The sequence below is a fragment of the Pseudoliparis swirei genome, chromosome 12 (genome assembly GCF_029220125.1).
Source record: "Pseudoliparis swirei isolate HS2019 ecotype Mariana Trench chromosome 12, NWPU_hadal_v1, whole genome shotgun sequence".
Lineage (NCBI taxonomy): Eukaryota > Metazoa > Chordata > Actinopteri > Perciformes > Liparidae > Pseudoliparis > Pseudoliparis swirei.
In genome coordinates, this window is record NC_079399.1 from 15,512,223 (window position 1) to 15,528,461 (window position 16,239).

The 16,239-nt window shown below is 41.7% G+C and overlaps 1 protein-coding gene across 1 annotated transcript in view; it reads right to left on the reverse strand.

The window, feature by feature from the left end:
• LOC130202108 (disks large-associated protein 2-like) overlaps positions 1-16,239 on the reverse strand; it is a 103,411-nt gene that overhangs the window by 34,341 nt on the left and 52,831 nt on the right. Inside the window, exons 2-5 of the mRNA XM_056427361.1 lie at positions 13,847-14,994; positions 5,740-5,957; positions 1,702-1,855; positions 188-404 (exon numbers count right to left, since the gene is read on the reverse strand). Of these exons, the coding sequence (XP_056283336.1) occupies positions 188-404; positions 1,702-1,855; positions 5,740-5,957; positions 13,847-14,994 (1,737 nt within the window). The remainder of the gene's footprint in view (positions 1-187; positions 405-1,701; positions 1,856-5,739; positions 5,958-13,846; positions 14,995-16,239) is intronic.

The following is a 16,239-nucleotide window of genomic DNA, read 5'->3' on the forward strand; positions in this document are numbered from 1 at the left end:
AAGTATGCAGAGGCAAAAACAAACACACGCACACTATAGCGTCCAAAGATCATTCAGCCCGGCATCGCTGAAGCTCAAGGGTTCCCCACTGTACATATGCAGGTATGTCAAGTTTGTGCGCATGTATAGGATGTATGAGGATATATGTAGTCTAAGCCCTCTCTCATTTAGGGGGGAATTGTTTTACCTGTTGATCTGAGAGTTGAAGTGACAGTGGAGGATGTCATTGAAGGCAAGCAGTCGTCATCTTGGGAAAAACCAGCCTGAATTGCACGGAGGTAACTGTGGCTTCGAGTGCGGAACGAACCAGGCAGGTCCAAGGCTTCCATGGCCTGGGATTCTACTTCACTAAAAACGGACTCGCAAACTGACTCAAACTGGCCATTGATCTCAGTCTCACTCACCTGAGAGACAAAAACAGGAATAGCAGTCCTTAATTTTTCCTCGTCCTTTCTCTTTCTCACTTTGATTCTTCCCCTTTGCACAGCAAATATGAAGGAGTGTTAGCGTAAGGAAATGTCACTGTCATTCCGACCTTAAACTGAATAAATGTCAAGATCAAATGAAAAAAAAGCAGATGACAACAGGAAACAATCAGAAAAATAATCATTGTGTTAAAACATTCTATTCACCTCATACCCCCAAACTAAAAGATGTACACGACATTCTCAATTATTCTTGTAGCTCTTACAAATATAAGAATTATTCTAGCTTACACAAAGATTAATTAACTTATTGTCAAGAGCATGCAACTAAATCATGCCACTATAAAATTAGCTATCTATCTAAGTATGTTCTTTCCTGTCATGTCCTCTTCTGTCCTCTGTCAACATACCCATGCTTTTTCTTATAATTTCTCCATTTAACATACAAAAATGAATTACAGTTTTAATATGCTTTTATTTTTTGGATATTTGTACACCAGCAGGAGTAAGCCCTTCTTTTGGACAGAATCTTTCCCTACCTGTGTCACTCCTCCTCCTTGTGGAGGGTCTGTTGCTGAGTCACAAATCTTCAAAGCAACCTTGTGTTTGTTTGTTCCACCATGGAGGTCCAAAACAGACTTGCACAATTGATCCAACTGTAAAGATTCAGAGTAGGGTTTGAAAAAGGAAGAAAGCTGAAAAGTTTGGTGTGTGGGTGAGACATGACATTACTGTGTCTCTACCCCGAGTCTCTAGCCCGAGCCTCTAATTCTAAACATATGTAATAGCTCGAACTATATTCTGTGAACCAAAACAAACTGTTGCTTTTGGTGTTGTTTGTTAGCTAGTTAGCTGACATGCCACAACAGTAGGAGAGGGAGAGATTGTTTGGAAGTGGTCGTTTCCAGAAATCCGCGGGCCAAATCCGGTTGCAGACTGTCTGGTGTGAAACGGATGTCTTCGTCACTCAGTTATGTGCAATTTCATGATTCGTAATCCAACAAAACACTTCAGGAAAACAAACCCCAAACAACATCTGTGTCTCGAGCTGATTCATCAATTTCCAGTCCAAAACAGCACACATTATTTCTGCCTATTGTGACAGCCAAGGCGACAGTATGTCTTCTAAACAATCAGCTGTGGACCTCCATTAGGGACACCTGTGGATGTGGTGTTGTATGTCTCTGTGAAGCCCTCCGCACAAAACAACAGACCATAAGCTCTCGCGAATGTCTCCAGGGGTTTCCCCTGTGCGATGTATTTGTTGAAGACTCACCTGGCTGACGCAGCTAGCCTGACTGAGGGTGCTGACGGCCCGCATGTAGCTCTGGTTGCGAGAGCGGAAGGGCGGAGGGTGAAAGGAGGCAGGGTCCAGCGTGACACTAGGGTGGGGTCGCATATCTCTTGTGGTTTGCAAGTGGTAGCCCTGGCTGAACGAGGACAAGGGGTAGGGACAGATATGATTGCACAGTTCAAAAGCCAAACATGGAACATGACTGGATAATAATGTACTGGCGAGCATCAATGTGCCTGGTGTGTCTCCTCTTTGGTGAGGGTCATGTCGGAGCATCTTTATTTAAAAGGATCATCAGCCACCTGAATGACTCATGACGGTTACTGAACTGCTGATATCGACATTGAACTATTTTGCATTGTTCGCAAAACTATAGAGAGCATGTGTTCGGCTTGTCTCTTATTAAAGAAACAATGAGTCACAATCGGCAATTATGATATTATTACATTCTCCGCCAAAAAAGCTTTACAAAAATAAGAGGGCGGATTTGTTTGTGGGCACAAGTGATCAGAACCCAGCTGAGATGATGGTGACAAAAATAGCACAGAGCACTGAGTGACGGGATGCATGACGCCTCTCCGGGTTCACAGACTGTGGCTACATCTGAAAGCCCCACTGCCTGGAAAGAAAACAGTGAACAGAGAACAATAAGCCGAGTAAAAGCTGAGCAACAACGAGCTTAGTGTGAATGTGAAGGTGACGGAGCAGCATCTTCTAGGTCACAAATGTACTTTATACGAGTTGGCAACAGATACATTTCATCACAGAGATGTGATCAGGAAGTGATTACAGAGTATCTCGACAACCCTTGAAAATGTTTGCTGACCTGCAGTGGTTTAGCTTTTCACCTTGCCGCAATGAGGTACAGGTGAACTCCACAACCCAGTCCGAGGTGAAAGGGAGCTGAGACTGCCGGCCGGAGAGGGCAGCGAAGCACTGCTTTTCAGCCCGATTTTAAGTTACTCTTTAAGTACAGGTAATGCACCACAAGGAGTCAAATCAGCTGTGAAATACAGGATCCATTGGCTGTTACAATGAGCTAATTACATAATCATAATTAGAATAATTTCGATTATTGACACTGTTTTTAAAGCCTCTGAATAATCAATCTATAATATCTCACACTGCTATATACACATGTGGTATCACAGGAAAGCCCCGAATGTCCTCTTATATACTGTATACAGTGCATCCGGAAAGTATTCACAGCGCTTCATTTTTTCCACATTTTGTTATGTTACAGCCTTATTCCTAAATGGATTAAATTCATTTTTTCCTCAACATTCTACACACAAAAACCCATAATGACAAAGTGAAAACTGTTTTTTGCAAATTTTTGCACATTTATTAAAAATAAAGAACGAAAACATAACATGTACATAAGTATTCACAGCCTTTGCTCAATACTTTGTTGAAGCACCTTTGGCAGCAATTACAGCTTCAAGTCTTCTTGGGTATGATGCCACAAGCGTGGCACACCTATTTCTGGGCAGTTTCTCCCATTCTTCTTTGCAGAACCTCTCAAGTTCCATCAGGTTGGATGGGGAGCGTCGGTGTACAGCCATTTTCAGATCTCTCCAGAGATGTTCAATCGGGTTCAAGTCAGGGCTCTGGCTGGGCCACTCCAGGACATTCACAGAGTTGTCCCCAAGCCACTCCTTTGTTATCTTGGCTGTGTGCTTCGGGTCGTTGTCCTGTTGGAAGATGAACCGTCGCCCCAGTCTGAGGTCCAGAGCGCTTTGGAGCATGTTTTCATCCAGGATGTCTCTGTACATTGCTGCATTCATCTTTCCCTCAATCCTGACTTGTCTCCCAGTTCCTCCCGCTGAAAAACATCCCCACAGCATGATGCTGCCACCACCGTGCTTCACTGTAGGGATGGTGTTGGCCAGGTGATGAGCAGTGCCTGGTTTCCTCCAGACATGACGCTTGGCATTCAGGCCAAAGAGTTCAATCTTTGTTTCATCAGACCAGAGAATTTTGTTTCTCATGGTCTGAGAGTCCTTAAGGTGCTTTTTGCAAACTCTAGGCGGGCTGTCATGTGCTTTTTACTGAGGAGTGGCTTCCGTCTGGCCACTCTACCAAACAGGCCTGATTTGTGGAGTGCTGCAGAGATGGTTGTCCTTCTGGAAGGTTCTCCTCTCTTCATAGAACAACGCTGGAGCTCTATCAGAGTGACCATCGGGTTCCTGGTCACCTCCCTGACTAAGGCCCTTCTCCCCCGATCGCTCAGTCTGGCTGGGCAGCCAACTCTAGGAAGAGTCCTGGTGGTTCCAAACTTCTTCCATGTCCGGATGATGGAGGCCACTGTGCTCATTGGGACTTTCAATGCTGCAGAAATCTTTCTGTACCCTTCGCCAGATCTGTGCCTCGATACAATTCTGTCTCGGAGGTCTATAGATAATTCCTTGAACTTCATGGCTTGGTTTATGCTCTGATATGCACTGTCAACTGTGATACCTTATAAAGACAGGTGTGTGCCTTTCTCAATCATGTCCAATCAACTGAATTTAGCACAGGTGGACTCCAATCAAACATCTCAAGGATGATCAGTGGAAACAGGATGCACCTGAGCTACATTTTGAGTGTCATGGCAAAGGCTGTGAATACTTATGTACATGTTATGTTTTCGTTCTTTATTTTTAACAGATTTGCACAAATTTGCAAAAAACAGTTTTCACTTTGTCATTATGGGTTGTTGTGTGTAGAATGTTGAGGAAAATAATGAATTTAATCCATTTTGGAATAAGGCTGTAACATAACAAAATGTGGAAAAAGTGAAGCGCTGTGAATACTTTCCGGATGCACTGTATATATATATATATATATAATCTTTCTATAGCAATAAGTACTGTGCTTCACACTTCTAAACACAATAGTCAGTAACTTTGATGTATGTCCTGTGTGGCAATGATTCCCTTATCCAATAAGCCTGGGTATGTTAAAGCCTCCTTCCTGGAGGCTGACGTTATATAAATGTGACAGTTTTGCTACAGACTCGTCAACAACACTGATGAGATGAGGGACATTGCCCGTGTAAGATGTCAGGCAAATATTGAAACTAGCAGATGAAAAAGGTCACAAACACAAAAGCCATTTGACACTCCAGCGTTCAGCAGAGCACTTTTCTTGATCTCATGAAACGGTTGTCGATGGAATACTTAGCCCACAGCACTCAAGAGGAAGTAAGTGATGTTGTTAGAAAATAAGTCAACAAGTAAGACTCCATGGCTCTAAATAGCAGCATAATACATGATCCAGGCACGCACACAGTGATATATGGAACGGCAATCAAAACTCTCTTTTTGTTGCCAAGCAACTTCCCTTGGAATCACCAAATAATGTGAAACCTCTTCAAGTCTCTGTGGGACAGCTCAGCAGCTTCGGCAAACAACAGTTTTACTTTACGGAGACAAAGTGGTGGATCCCAGATGGTTCAAAGAGCAGAAGCTCTCAATTCAAATTTCAGGTGGGTTGCAAAGAAATGAAAACCTGTAACGAAGACGAGGTCCCGGTTGCATACAAACCTATTCAAATGCTTTCTCTTTGAACCCTCCTTAAAACACTGACTATGTGTTGCATACACACTACACAAGACACAGCAGTGTGTGGTTAGGAGCTGAAGTCAGTTGTGCGTGAAACTTCATACAACAGCTATAGAAGTGTGTGTGTAGTATTTTGCATACAACACCCTGCATGTTAGCTCCTCCACCATAAAGGTCCTATTCCTTACTCCTCAAGAAACACTTCAACAAAAATATATTAATGCAATTTATATAAAGCAGTTAATTCCATTGACCCTAAAGACAACGACCAATTCCTGAGCTATTCCTATGAACAATCATATTTTTTGTACAAATGCTAGTTTAAAAAGGTACATTTCTAAAACCTTGCCTAGTTGTCTACATACCTTCTGAGCATCCATTAATCCTTTTACTGGTTTCATGAAAACAATTGGAAGACATTTAAATCAACCCATAGCCTTGGCATTGATGTGTTAAGCTCAGCAGCAAGGCCTACCTTTGGGAGTCATAATGGGGTCTCTGCATGGCTGATTTGAGGACGAGAGCATCAGGCCGAATGGCCTTCAGCGGGGAGGTCTTAGGGCTGCAGTCAGAGTCACCGCTCTCATCGTCCACCTCTCCCATAGCTTTCACATAACTGCTGCTGCGCATCCGTCGACATGGGATCTCATCATCCTTCTCGCCTGGGTATCCACTCCACTCATCTTGGGGTACCTATGAGAGACATGACACCTGTATTGAATACGACTTACACATGCATAATCATAAGGTCACATTGCTTCATTCTCTCAGCAGGTATGTGTGGTGACTTGTTCAGCCGTGGAACAGTGGGTTGTCCTGATCAGAGACAAAAGGGCAGGCGTGTACATCAGAGATATGATTTGCAAGTTCAATGAGGTCTAATTAGCCAAAGAGCGAGAACTCTATCGGATAAGTAGTCAGATAAATTCTTCCTGGATTTTCCCTCAAAAGAAAATGAAGCTGTTTGACACCCCTGGTGACAACAGGATCCAAAGGGTTTCTCTAGGTTAGGTTCTTAACAGCAAACACGACAGGCACTTGTTTAGGATTCTTTTGAAACATATGAACCACTGTTGGTGAAATAGCACGAACCAATTTTAAACTTGATAACTAAAGGAGTAGCTGATGTCAACAGGATACACGACAATGTTTTGTAAGTACAATATAATAAAGTAAGATTACTGTATTTATATTGCATTTTCCATTAATGCAGAAATGAAACGAATGACATTTAACTTTATTATTTCAAATAATATTTCAGACTTTTTTGATTCTCTTAGTTTTATTCAAACAGAACCATATTCCTTGTATTTGGCAGGAATAATAAAACATTTGTTTCCCTGTGTCATTACTGCATGTGGCCTAGAGGGCCACCACGAAGCTGAGACGTTCAGATTCTTTCTGTATGGCGTCTGAAATCATTGCCTATTTGCTACTTTGTATGTTCGCAATGGGCCATTTTATTCAAGTGTGCAAATTCTGAAGGCCTTGTCCCATTTGTATTCTCTTTGACTAGGATTCGTAATAACGAGGGGGACGGCATCCTGTTCTGTAATTGGTCATGTACTGTGCGTTTCATCTCCACAGCAAGATAAGTCAATACTGCCCTGAGTTATAAGCTGGACCTTAACAGCTGCCTGGGTTCGGATATCAAAGCGACTTACAATCATGATACAAATACAGTGTTAAGTGCCTTGCTCTAGAACACATCGACTAGGGCAGGGATTGACCCAGCAACCCCCTGATTGAAGGCAAGGTCAGGATGACGTCACGAAAATGTGGGTGCTTAGAGGGCCGTACTTGGCTTGGGGGGAGAGTCGTTTTGGGGTTTCAACCGGTGTTCTTGAGAGAGGACTCCCGCTGTGATTGCAATCGCATTCAAGCTTGTATTTTACGAGTGATCATTGAATAAATTCTCCTGTTGGAAAGGAGACAACGAGAGGAGGTCGTTGGCTGAATTATTCCGTTAGCTCTACCAAGAATCCAATGTTGATGCACGCTTACAATTTAATCCATTGGAAGAAAATGAACATGAAGTAGATTCATCAGCGTGTTTCCAGGAGCTCAAATTCTACTTTACATCTGCAGGATCATCAAACCAGTTGAATTGCAAGGCTAAAACACCATTTGAAATGCACCTATATTACAAATAAAAACATGGGCATCTTAATTCAAGGGTTTGTCGAAAAAGATTAATAGAACTTCCTTTCCACTTATGGCGGTGATGCAGTTTGCATATGTTTATGCTTGCACAGCTAAAACTGCCAATCATAGCGCTGAGGCTCAGGGCTGCGACTTTTAAATCAGCAAACGGTCATTAATGGCACAGCATCACTGCTTAAATTAGCTTTGACTGACTTCCAAAAGAGCACAGCATATGCTGTGACATGCAGCCCCTAAATGTGATCAAAAAAGACATTCAATATTCACATTCAAATAGGTAACTAACCACGACATATACTACCGTTCAAAAGTTTGGGGTCATCCAGACAATTTCGTGTCTTCCATGAAAACTCACTTTTATTTATCAAATGAATTGAAAATTGAATAGAAAATATAGTCAAGACATTGACAAGGTTAGTTATAATGATTAATATTTGAAGTATTCATTTTGTTCTTCAAACTTCAAGCTCAAAGGAAGGCCAGTTGTATAGCTTATATCACCAGCATAACTGTTTTCAGCTGTGCTAACATAATTGCACAAGGGTTTTCTAATCAGATATTAGTCTTCTAAGGCGATTAGCAAACACAATGTACCATTAGAACACTGGAGTGATAGTTGATGGAAATGGGCCTCTATACACCTATGGAGATATTTCATTAGAAACCAGACGTTTCCACCTAGAATAGTCATTTACCACATTAACAATGTATAGTGTGTATTTTTGATTCATGTTATCTTTCTTGAAAAAAACAGTGCTTTTCTTTGAAAAATAAAGACATTTCTAAGTGACCCCAAACTTTTGAACGGTAGTGTAGTGTGACATAAGAGCGTTTTGTGTTAAATATTTTAATAAGTGTGAACAGTAAATGTTCTTAAAATTATAGCATGAACATATTGATTAAGTGATAGTGAGCTCATTACTGTACACTGTCTACAGGTGCTCATGTGGTGAAAACCAGAATGTTTTAATTAGATTTTGATGTCAAAGACATAAAAGGTAGAATACAACTAACGCCCACGATGCAATTACCCTCAACCTTTTTATTGCCATATTGAACATACTGTTTACACTTTAGCCCACCTGATTTGACTGAGTATGAACTGTGATTAATATTGACAAATTATTTATGAGATGTAAATCAATGCCACTCACAAGGCGAGGTTTCGTGTTCCCGAAGACGGTGGTTTACGATGGCAATGTGTCACACACTACAGGCACAATATTGATTGAGTCGTTGTGTACCGAGTGCAACGCTGTGTCGGTGTGCGGTGCAGCCGGAGCAGCCGGAGCAGCCGGAGCAGCCGGTGCAGCGGACCGGGCAGCCTTCAGCTCTTGAAACAACAGCCGCAGGCAAAGGGCTGTCCCTAATGCTCTGCCAGTTACTCACTCTGCCCAATCATATAGCTTTGCTGTTTCTCTGCCACAGTCACTGTTCTCAGAGAGAGCAGAGTGGCCGATAGTGGAGTCACGCTTTCTCTATCACATCCATTCTCACTGTAGCTGCACGTGTCGGCCATCTCTCACTCTTTCCTTTTCTGACTTGGCGTTCCGCTTCAGACGGGTGAAAGACGAGACCGCACTGGGCACTTAACATTCAATTGTATGAACATTTGTGCCTCTATGCGGGGGGGCATAATTCAGAGAGAAAAGAGATGCTAATAATAGCACCAATTGCTTTCCACCAACATCAATCGAGTGTATTTTACTCAGATGTTTTTGTAGTCAAAAGAAAAAGGGCTGGGAAGCATCTTGACCATATGCGACTAGAACTCTCCTTTGAACTCTCATCGTTTAAATCACTAATCAAAACCCACCTGTTCAAAACTGCTTTTAATGTGTGATTATGTGCTTGAACGTTCTTATTTGCTTTTATCGTTTGTTTTTTTTGGTAATTTTTAATGCATAGCTTTTAGGATTTTTTAAATTATGTGTTGTAAAGCGTCTTTGAGAATTATGAAAAGCGCTATAGAAATGTTATGTATTATTATTATTATTATTATTATTAATCTTCTTGGGAAGCATGGCTCGCTGCCATGTTGCAATAATACAGCAGGAGAATCGGAAAATTGATGACGATCATTTGTTCTGTTGAGGTTTACGATATTATTTATCGTCTTTGTGTCGTCCATTTAAAAAAAGGTTGTGCTTTCTAACATGGAAATGAACTCGCCTGCTTTGCTCTTCCTTCCAAGACGTAGGCCCTATCAGTAAAACTATCACACACACTAATTTGCTCTGCATACATTTATTCTCTCCCACATAAGTGAAATGAACTGCAACAATTGTCTGGAAAGTAAATTAATTAGGCTTAAAGAGCGCAATAAAGTAAAAGAACCACTTTCCTCCTAATGCACGACCATCGGTCGCCGGGGGCTGCGGTGAACAAGGCAGCCATCACTCATGGACGCAACGCGGTAGCTCATTAGCATTAACTCATCTTTGTGCTCATTTGATGCAACACCTGAAGGAGCAATTTCAGCTGTGCCTCCGAAGCAGCGATACAGGCCAGCTGTTTAACACCTTCATTAGTTACTCCTAAACACTGAGAAGTTTGAGCATATTTTCACTGCAGAGGGTTCATTTTGTGGGAGCATGTAGAAAACGTTCATGTGTCAAGCACAGAAACACTGACCTGTATGAACTGGCAAGACACTTTATTGTGCATAAGTGAACAAGTCCTGTCATTTCATCCCAGAGTGTGATGTTTGCTTGTTGAAGTGATGACATATGTGGTTTGTGACACTGAATGCTGTCTACCGAATGTTTGTAAGTCACCTATCAGGGATACAGTCCCACACTGTCGAACTGCAGGATGCTCCAAGAAACACAATGTATTGCAATGGCTAGTGTATATTATTGGGAGAAGACCAGATCAACCTTTTTGGATGTTACAGTTGATAGATAGTTGATATCTAATCGAGACATCAAGGGGAGACAAAGTTCCTCCACAGATCATCTTTTCAAATTCCCGGCCAACTCCTGAGATATTTCATTATTACACTAAAGGGAAAGCACCGCACTGGCTACATCTCCGACAAGCAAGGGCAAAATGTATGATTTATTGGAGCTAGAGGATTTATGGAATATTGCCAAATACTTAGACTGTTTACATTATGCTGTTTCTCACATTCAAAACATGCTTCAAGATGTTTGGACCAGGCCAACCCGTTTTCTATTTACACTCTGTTCACCAAGCTTTATCCCATTCAAGTTAAGTATTTCTCTCCCACGGGAGACAGAAAGCCATAAAAAAGGTACTTATTAGTAAAAAGCTAATCATACAATATTAAAGAAAGCTATACAATTATTACAATGTTTGTACATTTTCTTTTAGAATTCAATCAGCATAGGCCTGCTATAAATCACTTTCAATAATCTGTAAAATCACTGTCGGACATTGTCACATTGCACACTATCTCTACATTGAGGCTCATATAGTTCATAAAAGTAAAGACTTATAGATTGTTAAAGATCTTGGGGTCCTTAGACGCAGGAAATCTACAGGAACTATCCTGTATCCTGTATCTGTTGATGTTTCATGATGATCTTTAAGATTTTCTCGATCATTTTTATATTTTTAGCATGTGTAAGAGTCATTTAGTTTGACGTAAGCTTTACCCGACAGTACAGCTGAGGTTGTTGGGTTAGGGGGCTCGCCTGAAGACTTGCCACTTGCTGAAATAAGATTATGTCAACGGCTTGCCCAATGCAGACCTGTCCTCCTCATCACAAGTGAACACAGACTCAGACCCAGACACATCAAACAGATACAATCCGATGAGCACACAAAGCAATGAGCACAGCGCCTTCGTACAGATCCCCCCTCCTGTATTCCACTGGATAAGGCCCTCAGTGTGGACTCTCAGAGCAGAATGTGCCCATGTGGCAGCTGCAGGGTCTCTGCCCGCTGACACAAAAGCTTGTCAAATGCCATCAGAGAGCCTCTGTATTGACAGAGTCTTCCTGGCCCCATGGCACACACACAACTGCAGTGTGTGTGTTTGTGTGAAAGGATGCGCTACACATCAAAGTGCATGAGCTCGGCAAAGATTCAACCTGAACCTTCTCCAAGGACGCTCAGAAATGCATTTAGTAGCTTTATGTGAGAGCAGCACTGTTGACTGCCTTTCGTAAAAGTAGGGTCAGTAAAATGAAATCAAACTTCTACTCATCAACAAGTGTTGATGGGAGCTGCAGAGTTTCAAAGCACAACTAACCCCTTAATATCCAATGATGCCTCTTTTGTAGAGAGCTAAACTCTCTGTCACCATATTTTAATTTGTTGCAGAGGTTAAATCACCTTCATTTGATGATAATTGAAACCTGAATTTAAGCTTACGGTATTCTAATGCTGCGCTGACTGAGTCACTCTGAATGAGAGCAGTTGCTAAGTGCTGAAAATCAAAAATTAAAAGAAATTGAAAAAGGAGATAGCCATTACCTCAAAACAAGTGACTGCCAGTACCTGTGGCTAAACTAGTCCAGTCCTCTTTATTTATCACTGGGATGGTAAAGTCAGAGGCCTGAAAAACTGTGTATCACACAATGTATTTCTACTTTAGTTTGCAACCTACTGCTTCAGCTCTGGCTTACCAGTATATGTATATGTATACTTTTTTATCTACACCTAACCTGTGCGTTTTTAACAGTGAAGTCTCGCTCAGTTAGCCCTGTATTCCTTTCCAACATGACATTGATTCCATCAATTGAGTTCTACATCTGAATAGACAACAGCTCCCTGAGGTGACGACACAAAAGGGAATCCTGTTTAAATATGTTGGCTTCTCACACTGGACACTGTAATCGCCCTCAGGAGAGTAACCTTTCTTTCTGACCTCCCTGGGAGGCTTTCTTATTCATACATCAATCACTACATGTTACTCAGAAGATCCTCTGTGGGGATGGGTAAATATTGATCTCAATTATCGTTTGTTATATGTTCAGATAGGTGATGTCCAGGCTTTCTATGCATTTACTAGCCGTTCAACCGACCACTGGAATTCAGGTTTGAAATACTGTATGTTAGCGCTTTTTAATAACAATATGGATATCCGACGATGACAATAATCCGTTGGTTGCATTGGACGATATTTGATCTTTTAAACATAGAATAGCACCAGTTCTATGTGTCAAGGTGTAAATGTATTAATTGTATTCTGCATCTCTTCGAATTTGGAAAACACTCTGTGCTTAAGCTTAGAAAGTGCAATATAAATACAATGATTATTATTGTTATGCGATTACTTGTCTCTACTTTCTTAACTGCAACAAAACATGTATCAGTAGAACAATGGTTTACAGGATTTCTTAAAAACAATCACTGCAGGCTCTGGGTGGGAACAGGCCTTGTGTGTACAATGTGTCACTAGAAGTCAGAAAACCGCTGACCGTGCAACTGAGATTTTGTGATGGTTTATTTCAACTGACTGAATCCCGGTAAAGGCGACGGACTGCTGCACGGGTAAATTGGACTCTGTTGTAAAGAGCTAATTAAAATGGATTGTTCTGAAGTTTTTTCGTTTTTTTTCATTATCCATACCGCTTATCCTCATTAGGGTCGTGGGGCGCTGGAGCCGATCCCAGCTGACATAGGGCGAAGGCAGGGGACACCCTGGACAGGCCGCCAGTCAATCCAGGGCAAAAGTGTTCTGAAGTGATGTGTTTAAAAATAAACTTTATAATATATTTTATAATCTGCTAATGTACAGAATCACTTAACTGCACGCTTGTCCCAATACAGTTGGAGATAATTAATGAATTATTATGGCATGTCAAATGGAGCATGTCATTTTACATTTTTTGGCCAATCAGATATTAGTATGAACAAATGGATTACATCAGATTGATAGAAGAGGTAATCATGGATTTCTTCCAGATATGAAAGGAACATATTTTTTTATAAATGAAACTGAGATTGTGTGATGGTTTATTTTATCCAAGAAGTCTTTTTATGATTTGATATTTCTCTTCCCCCTTTAAAAAAATAGAGGAGGAGCACCCCTCTTCTCAGCCTCCATTGACGAGCCTCTCTGGAGTGTCTATATATTCAGTATATACAGTGTGTGTGTATATATAGCCCCCGAAATACGTACAATCAAATTTCCAGTCTATCTTTAATTTATTAAACGGCTTACATTTCCATAAATGTAACCACTCGTTGTATTTTAAATTTATTTAACCAGGAAATGCCTCATTGAGATTAAAAATCTCCTTTACAAGAGTGTCCTGGCCAAGACAGCAGCAGTAGCACGTCACACAAAGTTCCATACAATACAACATAAAACAGTGACAGACAATATTTAAAAAAAGAGAAAAACAAAATCACAGCATGAATAAAACCAAAACTATACTATGTTGTATATGAACCTTGTTTGATTTGTCCATTTTTAAACATAAATCAAGTAAAGAGCGACTTACCTGCAGGTAGTGAAATGCTCGCGATGAAGGCTTGTGGTCCGAGTGCATCATGGGTTTCTCTAGGTTAAGCGATGACTTCCTGTAGGCGTCCTTGGCCTGGCTGACTGTCAGTGTCGACCAGGAGCTCCTCTTCATGAATTTGCCCTCGGGCGCCATGGCCAGGCTCTCACAGGCGGAGCACTTGACATCATTGTTACTCTTCGAGGTCTTGAGTGACAGGTCTCCAAAGTGATGGCTGTGCATGGAGTCAGGGTAGCAGTGGCTGACGTGTTCCCCGTGGTGCCGCGACATGACACTGGGTGTGCGGTAGGTGCTGTCACTATCCAGGTTGTCATCGGAGCTCCACCAGCCGCCAGAGCGCTGTTTGCGTTCTTTGCTCTTGCTCCTCCTGCTACCGTGTTTGGTGGAGTGGTGGCCATGATGGTGATAACTGCCTCCTCCACCCCCCATAACGTCACCTTTTGTGCCATTCATCTTGGACGATCCCTCCAGGGAGTGGGACTTGGTGAAGAGCTTCTGGACGGAATGAACGAGGTGTCTAATGCGGCCCGGACTCTCGCTGCGATGCTCAGTGGTGGTGGAGGTGCGCTGGTACTGTAACGTGTGGAAGCCGTCGCGGTGGAGCGGCAGTTGTTTCTCAAACTGGTCCATTAGGTTTGCAGGAAGGCGATTGCTCTTGGTGCCGGCGAGATGGGAGGCGGCGGCCGCTGCGGCCGCGGCGGCGGCGACCGCCGGCGAGGTGGCAGAGGCTGTGATGGCGGCGCAGTCGTCCCTTGTGGCCGAGTCGTAATACTGAGAGCTGTAGTGCATTCTGGGAAAGGTGCTGCTGGAGATGTGCTCCGGCACGGGGACAGGAGGCATCGTGACAGGGGTCATCATCATGCAGTCAGAGTAGACGGAGCTGCGTGGCGAGTAGCGGTGGTGGAAATCCATGGGGCAGCTCTCGGTGGGGCTGAGCAGGTAGGATGAGTGGCGGGTGTCGGCGCCATGGTGAGCGTGGAGGTCATGGACGTGGGGGTCATAGTCCAAGCCATAGGGTAAAGGGATCTGGTGCTGGGAGCGGCTTCCCGATAATCCCTTCATGTTCCTGGCTGGAGGGAGGCGATCATTGAACTTTCGAGACGGGGACCAAGGTGAACACTTCGGGTCTGTTTCAGAGAAAGGGAAAGAAAGAGAAAAATAAGATACAAGCGAGTTGGAGCGAGACTTGTCTGATTGCGCAATGTCCCTTTTTTTTATGCTCCCACTTTATGCTATTTCCAACACAGTACATACACCAAGGTACCTTTAATATGAATGAACTGTAGAGAGATCATGTTAAGTAAAAAGTTGTCCCAGCAATTAAATAAGCATGTTTGTATAATTATTACCAATTATTGGTGTTGAAGTTAACCTGCACTAAAAGAGACAAACAATAATAATTATACTGTTTTTTTTAAAGTATGGAGGCACAGATATATTTCTCAAGAGATACATTTCTCTGAATCAGGTAGAAATCCGTTCTCCTCTCCTCCACCACGAGGGTTCGTGCACTTTTCCATCTTCCACTTCTGCCCTCAAAACTGTTTGGAGGTTTTTAGGTTCAATGTAAACGCATTTATTTACAAAGAATAATTTTTCACACATTACTGATCATCTCCTTCAAGCTATGATGACTTGAATATTGCAATATTGTTCGACAACTAATTATATGACTTTCCTTAATGTTTCAAATTATTTTAATTTAAATGTGATCCAGTAAGGAGAATACTACACGGAGACAACTAGAGAAAGACAACAACAAGAATATTAGTGAGATACCGATGATGTGCATGATGAATGGCATTATTATGAGCATGTTGATGGATTGCCATAGTTTAGATAGCTTATCATGAGCGAATGAGGAAGACATGGGTTTGCAAACAATGTTGCTCAATACAGTATGACCATTTGAAGTAATATCTTAATACTGACACACTGTTCCAAAATACAGGAACAATAACTATTAAAGAAGGCCGGATACAATCACCTATTTCAGCCAGATATTACCAGAGTACAGAAGAAAGGCAGCATCAACGCTTTTTCATGGTGTTTTACTACCAGTAAAAAGTTGATTATTCATGTGGTAAAAGTCCAGGGGCTGAGGTGTAGATATATAAAGCCATATGTACACCTGATTCTGTTTTATAAATCTCTGTCATAGTGGATATTTATATGTATTAATTAATTATTCATTAAAATGATATAATATAATATTTATTAATTAATTATTCATTTAAAAATCTATAATATTATATATTTATTTGATTTATTTTATCTTTTATGTTGACTGTTGATTGTTTTTGATTGTTGTTGTTTTGTTGGTCTAATGTGTACGCCGCCAATTTCAAAAGACGCGGTGAAATTTCACCGAT